Genomic DNA, 12421 nt, shown 5'->3' on the forward strand with positions numbered 1-12421 from the left:
GTGCAGCCATATTTGCGTATAGGTATCCCATGTGTCTTTGTGCTTCAGGATATTCTGAACAAATCAAGTTGAATGATATCCCCAGGCTTTATTTACAATAAACTTGTAACATTAAATGATGTTTTCATTGCAACCTGGAGGGCATTTTCCACCCTTTATCTTAAAAAACCTGAATTTTGCTGTCCATGGGCTAAAAGTGTGTTTATTACATAGTGTGTCTTTGATCTGGTTACCAAATACTTGGCTCACCTGCTCCTCCTCTTAATGCTGAATCCATACATACCTCATATGTTAAATTTGGTTTAAATAATCAAAAGTTATAGCAGTTTATATATTTTAGAGCGCCCCCCCGCAGGCCATTTTGTTATCTGTGTGTTTGACACTCGAACTCAAATTGTTCTATAGACCCTAAACTTCAACTTGGAAGTGAAAACCAAACTTTAACACCAATTTGAAATGACTGAGCCTAATACGACTCCACTATAAGTGTATACTTAACTTAACAAAAACTATTAACTTGCACTGAAAAACTTTCTTTTTAAGAGCCTGCTTTACCAGGCTGAATGACAGACAGACACACCGCATGATAGTAAACAATATATTAGCCAGCGATTAGGTGTCCGATCATGCATAACTTACTGCCGCCGTTATCACATGGTCGGTCATGCATGCCAGTATCAACTCACTGCGGTCGCTCTGCTCAATGAGCCGGTGGCAGTACTCGAAGGCCTTCTCGCGGAGCCTCTCCTTGGGGGCCAGTAGCCTGCTGCAGGAGGAGGTGGCCGATACCATGGACACCACCGAGCTGTCCACCTCCGAACGCTCATCTGCTCCAGGGCAGGGCAGCACACAACAACAGGAACAGAAACAGTCATTTCATCTGTCCAGTTGATGGCACTGGACAGTGACAGCATGTGAATCAGTGTAAATTAATACTTGTTAATAAGTGTGTGTGTACATGCTTGTGAGAGAGAGAGAGAGAGAGAGAGAGAGAGAGAGAGAGAGAGAGAGAGAGAGAGAGAGAGAGAGAGAGAGAGAGAGAGAGAGAGAGAGACAGAGAGAGAGAGAGAGAATGGAAGGGAAAAGGGAGGATGAAAGAACATCACAACTATCAAGAAGTCTGCAAGAAGCCCCATTACAGAGAAATACACAGTGCTCTCACTACAGTACAGGCATTTCACTTAAATACTGTCTCGAGCTTTGTGAGTTTTAGTTGTAGAAGAAATGATCTGCAGTGTATGTGAATTAATTGCATCAGTCAGCAGCATCATAAGGGACATGCCATGTGCACGAGGAAATGGTTTTGACATCAGCCTCCACTTACTGTACATCGACCACTCAGGTCATAAGCTGAATCAAGACACATTGCGGAGCCCAAGCAAAGAATTATGAATCTGAATCAGCATGCATACTGATCTTTCTTTTTGTCTATTAATGTTTTTCCTTCCATAAATTTGAGCCCTTATTTGTTATCAAATACCCAATTTGACAGTGTGTGGGGTGATGAATGAAAAAAGAGAAATTGAGAAATGGGCGGCTGGAGCACATTATGAAGTCTGCTTACCATATTCCTGAGATAGGATGAACTGAACTCGACTAGGTAGGTCTAGTAAAGATAAAACATACAATTTTGTCATTTCCCGGCTTTTATTGTAAATTGAACAGCTGGTATCTTCCATATATTATGCGATATTCTGTTGTATTGGCCTTAAATAGTCAAAAGGGCAACTGTATGTGGAAGATGCAGCAAATCGAGATAGACGGCAAAATCTGCAACTTATTGGTTTGAAAGAAAAGCTGGAAGACAATAAGCCATCTGAGTGCATGAGAACCATTATCTCCGAGGCTTTGGGGATTGAACTCGACAGATCCCAGCTGCAGCGAGTACACCGTGTTCCGACTATGCTACCAGAGGATGCTGACAAAGATCTCCCACCGAGACCAATTATCATTCGTTTTTTGAGTTATTCTGAAAGAGAGAGAGTGTTGATGGCTGCAAAACAGAAATACAAAAACAAGTAGGGCCTAACTTGGAAGGGCTGTCAGCTGTCATTTTCCCCTGATATGACAAGATAAACGGCAGCAAAGAGGAGAACGTTTAAGGACGTCAAAGATCGGCTACACACATTGGACGTGTGGTTTATATTGGCCTTTCCAGCAGAGCTGCGTTTTACGTGGCAGGGGAAAAAAGTGAAGTTCACGGACGACAAAAAGGCTTCCATTACAGCCAGACGGCACAGCAGAGTGCAGAGGAGGGGTCTCCTGGTCGTCGTGAGTCAATAGATGAATGACTTCGAATTCCCTACAACACCGTAGTTCTAAGGACAGTGTTATAGCCTGCGCTCTCACCGTTGAGCGTTTCATGGCGGACTTTGAAGTGCGAGTAGTACCCGATAGTGATTCTTAGTTTTGATGTATATCATTTATGTGTTGTGTTCCCTGTTTTGGAGGGTTTATGAAGAATGTTTGGTTTATTTGTTTGGATCGGCAGCTTGGCAGCACCTCTTTTTTTCTTCATGTTTGGGTTTCTATTACTTAATGTCACGTGCAGTTTTCATGCGCTCCAACACAGTCTAGTGTAGCAAGCTTATTTTCTGAATACATTTATTAATGAGTAGCTGTGTTAAGATAATATATTGGAATGTTAATGGTTTGCATGGCCCCATGGAGGGGAAAAACGTTTATCATACCTAAAGTCACAGTAACCCCTGGGATGAAGAATACACATTTTATTTCTCTGTATTTGTATTGTTATGAAAGAAAAAGAAAAAAACTTAAATGACAAAAAAGGGCAACTGTATTTTTTTTTCTAGCTTACAGATGGTTTCACCTTTTAGCCAAAAGGCAACACCAGTTCAGGCCTGCATGCTAGGTAACTAGCATGTCTTAAAGCTCGGAAAAGAAGTCCAGTTAATTGCAACTGAATTCATTCATTCCTTTAACATGTTCTGGATGCACTACAATCTTCAGACATTAGTCTTAAATAAATTGCGTGGTGATGCATGAGAACCCCATTGTGCATGATGTGCTAGACTTGGCTTTATCTACCTGACTCTGCGCCTGAGGTTCCTTCCGTGTCATAGGTCAGCAGCCACTTCCGGATCATGGAGAAGGTGTACATGTTCATCCATTGGTCCTCACTGAAGCTCTGGCCCACACACAACACAGTGAAGAAATCCCCTGCCACTGTGCCATCCACCTCCGTCACTGGAACAGGCTGGTCAGACACAAGCAAGAACACAATCGATTATTTTCTCCTGATGCTACGGGTACAGTATGTAGATGGGTCAATGACGTTTTTAGCAGAAGCAGTTGTACCACCTGACGTCTGCTACTAAAAACGTCATTGACTCAAAAATGAATAAAATATGAAATGCCTTTGAGGATGTCTTCCAGACGCACTTCTGTAACAACTTCTAAAAGTCAGTTAAGACAGGGCTTACTTTTGCCAAGAAGGTATTAGATATAGCTGATAAGAATGGAGGATTATGGGTTAAAATCAGAGATCTGTGAGAGGATTACCGGTGTGTGTGATTCACAGGGTCTCTCTCTATTGCCTAAATAGGCATTAAACCACCGTCTGCTTTGGATGCCACTTGGAATGTGATTCTGAATTTCATGGGGCAGTGGTGCTGTTGCAGAGGATGTCCCAGTTTATTTCAACAGCTAGAGGGAGTGAGACGGTGTCCAAATCCAAATTTTCTATAACTTAGAGCTAGAGGGAGCGAGGCAGTCGCCAGATCTGAAACATTCAGTCATCTGCTAAATTATGTACTAGGTGCAGTACATGTAGATAACAGGTATACATTTTGTACATTTGCAAAGTGCACCATCTATACTTCACCTGGCGTGTTCTGGGTCCACTGAAAAAGCCTCCAGCTGATATGGAGGCTCCTTGCTGAGTGCTGGCATACCGCAGCCAGTCGACCAGCTTCCGGCTCACCAGATTCACCTGATCTGTTGCACAGTACAATTGCATTAGCTCATTTAAACTGTGTTAAAGTAGAGACATGCAAACATCTATGCATACATAGACGAGGCTTTACAAATGTTTAACTATCTGTGTTGTGCTCCAAATAATCAAAATAATCAATCAGAAGAAAAGGGACAGGAATTCTTTGCGGCTCTGCTGCCTACCCTCAGTAAGAATATCCGGAATGTTGTTCACCAGCTTGGTGAGAACGGGAAGAGTGTGTTTACACACTTGGCCATCAGGTTGTCGGGACTCCAGTTGCTTCAGCAAATGTTGACAGAGAGGAGCTACATCGTCTTTGCACGCAGCCTTACATGTGGACACAAATGAAAGATACACTTGTGTCAACATCACACTGACAACAAACTGGATACGTTCTGAGGTCATATTATACATAAGGGTTTAGTTGTAAACACCTGGACTTCTTTATAGTGCTTGAAGACATTTCCTTCCTCATCCAAGGAACCAATAAAGTCCAAGGAACGAAACATCTTCCATCTCCAAGAAGAACTCCAGTTTCTTACAACTACCTCTTTTTTTCTTATTTTTAAAAAAAAAAAATCATAAACATTGGTGGGCGTAGTGTTGGATAATGGGCTTCTCACCTGAGATATGGCAACAGTTACAACATAGCTGTTCCATCTGAGGTCTGTTGGCAGTCCACCAGAAAGTTCGTGGATACTAAGGGGAAGAGTCTCCCTCAGAATGGAGGAGTAGAGTGCTTGGTGTTGCTCTGTGTGCGTCTTGGTGAGAAGCAATATCTGCAACTTCTTCCTTAGATCTGATGGGAGTCTGACATAATATCATTCTTTATGTTAACGTGAGATCTGCCCAGATGCACCACGGTACAGAGAGGGTCAACCAAGCAACAGAAGTGTAACTTACGTTTTAGCATATTTGGCAGCAGATACGATTAAGTTGAGCCTCTGAAGAGAATCAATGGTTTCATTTCCATGTTCTCTGTTTGCGCTGAGCGACTTTAAAATGCGCCCATAAAACTTCTGAAGTTCCTCATCTTGTATTTCTCTGGAACACATAGCACGACTTTATTTTCCACGGGTTTAGCCATCATCAAAGACACCAATAAAAACGACAGATGTGCCAAGCCTTCAAGTAGTCAGTAGTAGCCTGCTAATATTTTTGATAGGCCTACGGAAAAATAAGCTAAAGTCGTGTTCCCTAACTTAAAAAGAGGAATATGACTTACCTGGCTTGCTTCAGCAAACTCTCGCTGCCTGTGGAGTACATTTTCTGTCAAATTGATAACCCAAAACATTGGGTCCTCTCAAAAATATGTCCTGACTACAAATCACGTGCTCCGTCACAGGTTCCGGGCGGAAGGGATGTGTAAAGTCATTGGAGTAAACGTTGGTTTTGATGATAAAGATATTTGCAGATTATATATAAACAGCCTGGCTAGCATATAGCTCTATTTCGCAAATTTCCAAAAAGTAAGATATACGAGGCACGCTTTTTTCTTTTTAAAAATAATTGGAGTTGAGTAGCGGCAAATAAAATGCCAAGACTCCTCACAAATTGAACAATACTGCCACCATCTGATAGTCTGCCTGTACTTGAGTCTGTCTGATAACAACATAGAACACACCAGTACCCCGTTTACATGGCCTGACTGGCAGTAATGGTGAAACTGAATTAACTAGTATTTTAGAAATCCAAGAAAAACTGGTTTTATGCTTAGCAAGAGCAGTTCTGTGACAATCCCTCTTCTGTTTTGCGGAGGTTGGCACTCCCGTCAATCTACTTATACTGCGGAACACAACTTTTCTGGGGTACGTATCTAGACGGGACGTAAACAATGGTGTACTGACTGAGGGTGTTGCAGTGAATGTCGCGACTTCTTCCGAAATATTGTAAACTGATTTAATTATATACCCTCTCAATGGTTAGTGCTACTTCTGTGTTTGATTCAACCATTTTAGTGGGAAGAATTTTAAACATATCGGAATGATATCTATCTTCCTGGATGCCCCACGACAGTGAGTTTCAGGATAAATAGGCTACGTTCGTTAGCATAACTGTCAATATTTGAAAGAGCAGTAGGCGTAATTTCCCATTTTTTTGTTTTTTGTTGCATGATCAGATGTGTGATTTATTCGTTATTTCCATAGTCGAACTAGGGGCACGTGTAATTGTGAATTGTAAATAGGTTGATGCTTTCTAGCAAGTTAGGTTAACACACTTCAGCCATGTGGGGAGAAATCGAACCGTCTCCCCAAACTGCTGTCTGTGTAGTTGAGACAAACAGTGATAAAACTGAGGCTGAACCAGATCAAAGTGTCTCTTGCACACCTCCGACCTCAACGCTGAGAAGTAGGAATGAGAGCAGCTCACCGCCTGATGTGCCTCGGGAGTATGACAAAAGTGCACACCCCACCTATCTCAATGACATGATTGAGGCTGTAGCTGTCAGTCGCAGTCCAGTGAAAAGTCAGCAACTTGGGGAGCCTGACTTGACACTGGGGGAGAGGAGGCAGATCTTGTTGGAGCTGTTCGAAACCAAGCCGCTAGTTTTCTTGGAGCGCTACCAGGCACATCTAAAACCAGAGCACCTAGTCGCCTTCTCCGACGTCATCTCAGATTCCAGGGCTCAGTACTACGTCGAAGAAGTCCAGAAGCGAGCAGGGAAACAAGCCAACAGAACCAACGTCCGCAACCACCGCTATGCAGCTCTACGGGCATTACAGAAGGGTGGGCAGATCTCAGGCAATCTCTTCTTATGCTTACATTGTTGTTTACATGCTTATCTTTAGCTGTTCCCCCTTTGATGCATACATGCTATGGGGTTAGTGGACAAAGATTTGAATGTGTGATTCCTTTACAACACATATAACAGAACAGACAGACACATAAACAATGAGGCCAGAAATGTATTCAAGAAATGATTTTTGATGACAGTTCTTTCACTATTCAGATCTTCAGTCCACCAATAGAGTGTATGTAGGGCAGGCCTATGTCTGCCTACCATGCTGATCATCCCAAGTCTGAAGCCTCTACATTATGCTGACAATTACTTAACGTCCATCACAGAGGGCCAGTATTTCAGCGAGGAGCAGATGCGTTTCCGGGAGCCGCTCCTCTACGAGCAGTACATCGGGCAGTACCTGAGCGAGGATGAGATCCTGCAGCGCTCCCAGGAGGCCATGGAGAGCGGCACCACCGGGGGGCTGGCGGACCTCCTCATCAACTCCTACCAGGAGAGGGTGCTGCAGGGACGCCTGCAGGAACAGCAGGACAAGGAGGATGGAGCACAGGAGGAAGAGGACGAAGAGGAAGATGACGACGATGATGGTGAGCAGGGATGTCGTACATAGGGGGCCCACACACAGTCTGATTTATGTAAATGTATAGGGCGGAGGGGGGTGGTGGTGGTGGTAGTGGTCCATTGGCACTTGTACATAGGGCCCACAATTTGCTGCTACATCCCTGATGGTGAGAATGAGTTGAATACATCTTATAATGCAGCAAAGCTGAGGCACAGTACTGTAGTGTAGAGACAGACAGTTAGCTCGAGGGAGCGTGTGTGTGTGTGTGTGTGTGTGTGTGTGTGTGTGTGTGTGTGTGTGTGTGTGTGTGTGTGTGTGTGTGTGTGTGTGTGTGTGTGTGTGTGTGTGTGTGTGTGTGTGTGTGTGAGAGAGAGAATGAGAGTGAGAGAATAGGAGTGAGTGGCTGAACGTGTGTGTGAGTCTGGGTGCGTAAAGCAGATGGATACATCTGCTAGTAGTAGATTCCATAATTAAACTTCCTTCCAGCACATGTATCGTTGGCTTTCGCAAAAACTCCAGTTCTTTGCTTAGCACTGTTTGTTGCCAGTAGCTCTGCTAAGCTGTGTACGTATGTAGACATTACTGATGGGCTGTTCTCTGGATGTGGCCTTGGCAGAGCCACGCAGAGGAGGCCAGGCGGAGTGGGAGCCCAACGAGCAGGAGAAGGCAATGCTGAGAGAAGAGTTCCTCAGCCAGATGCACCAGCGCTTCCTGGACGGCAAAGACAAAGACTTCAACTACAGGCAAGCACTCTGGGATGCACTTTTAAACAGCATGAAGAGTAAACTATGTCTATGTGTTTTCACATTCCGTTGTGCCCATTGTATTGTTGTTGCAGTGTAAATTACCTCAGCCGTGGGCTGTAACCAATACCCTCTAATAACTGTAATTCGCTTTGGAAAAGAGCGTCAGCTAAGTGTAATGTAATAGTGTATGTTCCCTTAACATGACGTGAATGAACATCCTTATTGATCTTTAAACTATGTGATTTCAACTTCTTCAAGTTCTTCACCCCTTCACTTCTACTCATTTCTCTTCATATCCAAGTGAGGTGGACGACAACCCAGACTATGACAACTTGGACATTGTGAGCCGTGACGCAGAGGATCGTTATTTTGATGAGGATGACGACGATGAAGAGGAGGAGGAGGAGGAGGAAGAAGAGACGGATATGATTCAGCAATGATCAATAATGTGATCAGTGCTTTATATCAAGAGCAAGTGATTAACCTGTCTGGTTCATTATATTTTCATAAGCATCATTTGTCTACACTGTAGGCCCACTGTTTTGTACATAGAGAGTCCATTAAACCTTTGCAATTAAAAACATTATATTCTGGGTACGTCTTTTTGTTTTGGTGCGTGAAGCACATGTAGTTAAAATTCAGTTCAACACACATCAGGCTTCCCATGGTTCATTTAACAGTCATAAGAAATTGTGTGTGACATGAGGCTTTCAGTCAACATTGACCCCAATCCTTTATATATAGTACAGTACATGTTATATGTTACATTTTGACGTGTGTTGATGCAACAGGGATCATAGAGTGGATATAAAAAGTCTACACACCTCTGTTCAAATGCTAGGTTTTTGTGATGTAAAAAACAACTTTTCCCTCCTTTAATGTAAACTATAATCAATGCATTTGTAAACTATAATCAATGCACTTAAATTGACATGGTTACATAAATATGCACACACCCTTAAACTAATGTTTTATGTGCTGCAATAAAAGCCAAATATGCTGCAACAGTCTTTTGGGGTAGGAGTACCATTATGGCATATCTTAATGTGGCAATGTTTACCACAATGTTTGCCATGTGTTATTACTCTTATTCACAAAAAGACTCAAAATGGGGCAGATTGTAAGGCAATCTCCTGTGCACAGTCCTCTTTAGATCACCCCACAGTTGTTCAATGGGTTACGGGTCTGGACACTCTGGCTGGGCCATTTCAAAGCCTCAATCTTATTCTGGTGAAATGTAGACGTGTGCTTAGGATCATTGTTGTGCTGAAAGATGAAGTTCCTCTTCATCTTCAACTTTCTAACAGGAGGTCCAACGTTTTGTGCCAACACTGACCAGTGTTTGGAATTATTAATAATGCCCTCCTCCCTGACTAAAACCCCAGTTCCTGCTGAAGAAAAACAGCCCCAAAGTACGATGCTGCCACCATGATTCAGTGCAGGAATTGTTATTTTGGTGATGTACAGTGAGCGGTGTCTCAACCTTTTGCAATTACATCCAAAAAGTTATTAGGTCATTAGACCATAACACATATTCCCACATACATTTAGGAGATTTCAGATGACTTTCTAGAAAATGAATTCCACCAAGGTTGAAATGTAAGCCAAAAGTGCTTTCAACATAGTATTATTTAAGGGTGTACATACAGTATGTATGCAACCATGTCAATATAAGTTTTTGATTTTGATTTTCTTTAAAGCTTTGAGTTGGCTTTTCAGTTGCATTGTACTGATTCGTTTACATTAAATGTGAAAAAGTAAAAATGCATTTTTTACATCACAAATTTGAACAGGGGTGTGTAGGCTTTTTATATATATTGTAAAACAGTGACTGTTTAAAAAACGGGATCTTTGTTGTCATGTTTGTTACAGTTATTCTATATTCACTTTTTCACATAGCCTGGTAAACCAGCGCCACCTGCTGGACGCTGAAAAATTTAAATACATTATTTAAATACATAAATTAATACATCCAATACATTTAGGCTGGTTTATCAGGCTACTTTTCACATGTACGTTATATGCATATTATTAAGTAATATATTTTGGCATCATCTTGGCCGAACCAAAGTAGGCCTAGCGGTTACATCAAGATCAATGACCAAATGAAATGATTGTGTTTTCAACATTGAAACAGCATTTTATTTGTGATACTCGAGTCTGGCCTGGGTCATTAACCAACCGTATCCCATCTCTTTCACACACTCAATTCCTCCTCTCACTCTGTCCTGTCATAATAAAGGCCCAAAAAAAGCCCCCAAAATACTTAAAAACCGAACCTGACTGCCAACACGATAACCAATCAATGTCACAGTTTCTAGCTCGCCCCAATGATTCAAACCCAGAGCCATGGAATTCAGAGTTGTGGCAACTGTGGTACAGGAAGTCTTTTGGTGACATGATTCACATAGGGTGCATCCCAATATGTGACCTTGCCTCCTCCACTTGCTTCTCGTCATGATGACATCACTGACAACAGCATCATATTTCAATATCTTGCAAAAGCTCAATTGTAAAGTCTTTTTCTCATTTGCAATTGGGATGGTGAATGAAAAACAGTCCCTCAAAAGTTGTTGTGGCGATGCTGACAGCTGGGAAACTTTATCGTTTTCTCCACGGAGGAGGGGCCAGGAGGCGGGACGAGGAGACAAGCACAAGTGGAGGAGGCAAGGACACATATTGGGATGCACCCATAGATTCAAATAATTCTAGGTAGTGTCTTCCTTTTCGCTAGAGACCAATACAAAACCACTACCACCACCAAACCACTACTATTCGGATGCACCTTGTGTCAATGGCGATCTGTGTCAAAGGCTCCATGAGCGGCCATGTTTGTGTAAAAATGGAACAGGGTGGTCAATGGGATTATCTTAACTCTTATTTCCATTGCTCTGTTCAAACTCTTATTTCCATTGCTCTGTTCAAACCAAAGGACAGATTAGTTGTGATAGGAGGACAGATTTGGCATACTTTTGTGTCTGACCTCCAACAGTGCAGTACAAGACCAACTCGACAGGCAAAAATATTTCCTGCCCGTAGGCGGGCTTGTGTAGTTTACCAGGCTATACTTTCAACCTCCATATTTAAAGTATTGTCTGAATAAAGATTACCAAGACATGCCAATACACAGTAATCAGAAATGTCAAACGTACCCAATTATATTCATTCATTCATTCATACATATTATTAATAAGCAGTGATTGGCAAAATGGTTTCAGTAGTTACAGTCCAGCTTCACATATATCAAATGACCTCGTTTGACCTGTCCAATTCAACCAGGTGGTCGTTCAACCAGCCAATCACTTGGCTGAATTGGACAGGTAAAAACCCAATTCATTTGGAATATTTGGCACCAGATTGTAACTGATGAATTCATTTTGCCCATCACTGTTAAGTTTAATCAGGGTAGGCCATTTCCAGAAGCAAGTTAGTTTTAGAAAACAACCAAGTCTTTAGGTTTAGAGAGTAAATACTTTATTAAACATTCAAGATTCCATATTAGCATCACTAGGTCTCAAATTAAAACTCTAAAAAACCTAAATGGAACTTCACAGGATAGATATGCCATCTTTCATGTGTAAATGTTAATTTTTAGAAACCAAGGCCAAAAGAAACATACACAAACACAAAATGACTAATGAAACAGTTACATTAGTGAGGTCCCTTTCAACACATGTAATTTCACTTGACAGTAATAAAAGTTCTTCATCTACCGGCTGTGACCACTTTTAGCTTGTACCATTAGCAAACCTGACTGATCTTCGATACTTTTCCCCCACGTAGTGGTAAATAACATGAAAGATTTCCACCATTCGAACGCCATTAAAATCATTGAGGCAATTTCCTTTCAATTTTCCTACACGTTAGCATAGAATAGCTGTATCAAACGATAACAATGATAGAAAAGATCAAAGGTCACCTATGCAATGCAATGCAACCTTTTCATTCATGACTAGTCCAACTCTGAGCAGGCCTGAACCGGGAGACCACATAAGATGCTACTCTCTCTCTTCTCAGGCAGCACACGTCTCTCCTCAGCACCATAAACCTGGTACCTTCATGTTCGTCCTCAGCACACATCACCTTATAAAACTGTAGTGTTACAAATGCCTGGTTTCCTACATGCCAGTGATATATCTACAAAATATAAAATATCAATTTCATAAGCCATATAAAAACAACGCTATATGATATTGCATCATTCGTTATTAGTTCCTTCATATGGTGTGTTAATACTGTGACGGGGGGGGAACATCAGCATTATACACCTCCAGATGCAGAGTTCACCTTACAAAATACGGGAGCATTCTGCCTCAATTATATAAGCACCTCTATCTCCTTCATTTACATATTTCACAGTTAACTGCCAGGATTTTTAATACAATGGCAAAGTGGTAACACAAGACAATAACAATAAA

The 12421-nt window shown here is 41.9% G+C and overlaps 2 protein-coding genes across 3 annotated transcripts in view; one reads left to right on the forward strand and one right to left on the reverse strand.

The window, feature by feature from the left end:
- Positions 1 to 5266, reverse strand: part of ap5z1 (adaptor related protein complex 5 subunit zeta 1) — a 21813-nt gene extending 16547 nt beyond the window's left edge. Inside the window, exons 1-8 of one of the 2 annotated variants that reach the window (XM_063186629.1) lie at positions 5181 to 5266; positions 4859 to 4999; positions 4579 to 4765; positions 4138 to 4282; positions 3845 to 3957; positions 3049 to 3217; positions 1565 to 1606; positions 687 to 827 (exon numbers count right to left, since the gene is read on the reverse strand). In XM_063186629.1, coding sequence (XP_063042699.1) covers positions 687 to 827; positions 1565 to 1606; positions 3049 to 3217; positions 3845 to 3957; positions 4138 to 4282; positions 4579 to 4765; positions 4859 to 4999; positions 5181 to 5221 — 979 coding nt within the window. In that variant the 5' untranslated portion in view covers positions 5222 to 5266. The remainder of the gene's footprint in view (positions 1 to 686; positions 828 to 1564; positions 1607 to 3048; positions 3218 to 3844; positions 3958 to 4137; positions 4283 to 4578; positions 4766 to 4858; positions 5000 to 5180) is intronic. The other variant, XM_063186636.1, reaches the window with a different exon arrangement.
- A 511-nt stretch (positions 5267 to 5777) lies between these two features.
- Positions 5778 to 8589, forward strand: ccdc97 (coiled-coil domain containing 97). The gene is made up of 4 exons (XM_063214927.1): positions 5778 to 6682; positions 7022 to 7282; positions 7874 to 8000; positions 8305 to 8589. Exons 1-4 carry the CDS (start codon positions 6181 to 6183, stop codon positions 8441 to 8443), a joined length of 1029 nt encoding a protein of 342 aa, XP_063070997.1. The 5' UTR covers positions 5778 to 6180; the 3' UTR covers positions 8444 to 8589.
- The last annotated feature ends 3832 nt before the right edge of the window (positions 8590 to 12421 follow it).

Source organism: Engraulis encrasicolus, chromosome 2 (assembly GCF_034702125.1).
Source record: "Engraulis encrasicolus isolate BLACKSEA-1 chromosome 2, IST_EnEncr_1.0, whole genome shotgun sequence".
NCBI classification, from domain to species: Eukaryota; Metazoa; Chordata; class Actinopteri; order Clupeiformes; family Engraulidae; genus Engraulis; species Engraulis encrasicolus.

Bases quoted from the DNA above. Each gene is read 5' to 3' on its own strand.
- ccdc97 (XM_063214927.1), top strand. From the start codon at position 6,181: ATGTGGGGAGAAATCGAACCGTCTCCCCAAACTGCTGTCTGTGTAGTT. The intron at 7,283-7,873 runs GTGAGCAGGGAT...TGGCCTTGGCAG, and splicing joins GGAAGATGACGACGATGATG to AGCCACGCAGAGGAGGCCAG. The intron at 8,001-8,304 runs GCAAGCACTCTG...TTCATATCCAAG, and splicing joins GACAAAGACTTCAACTACAG to TGAGGTGGACGACAACCCAG.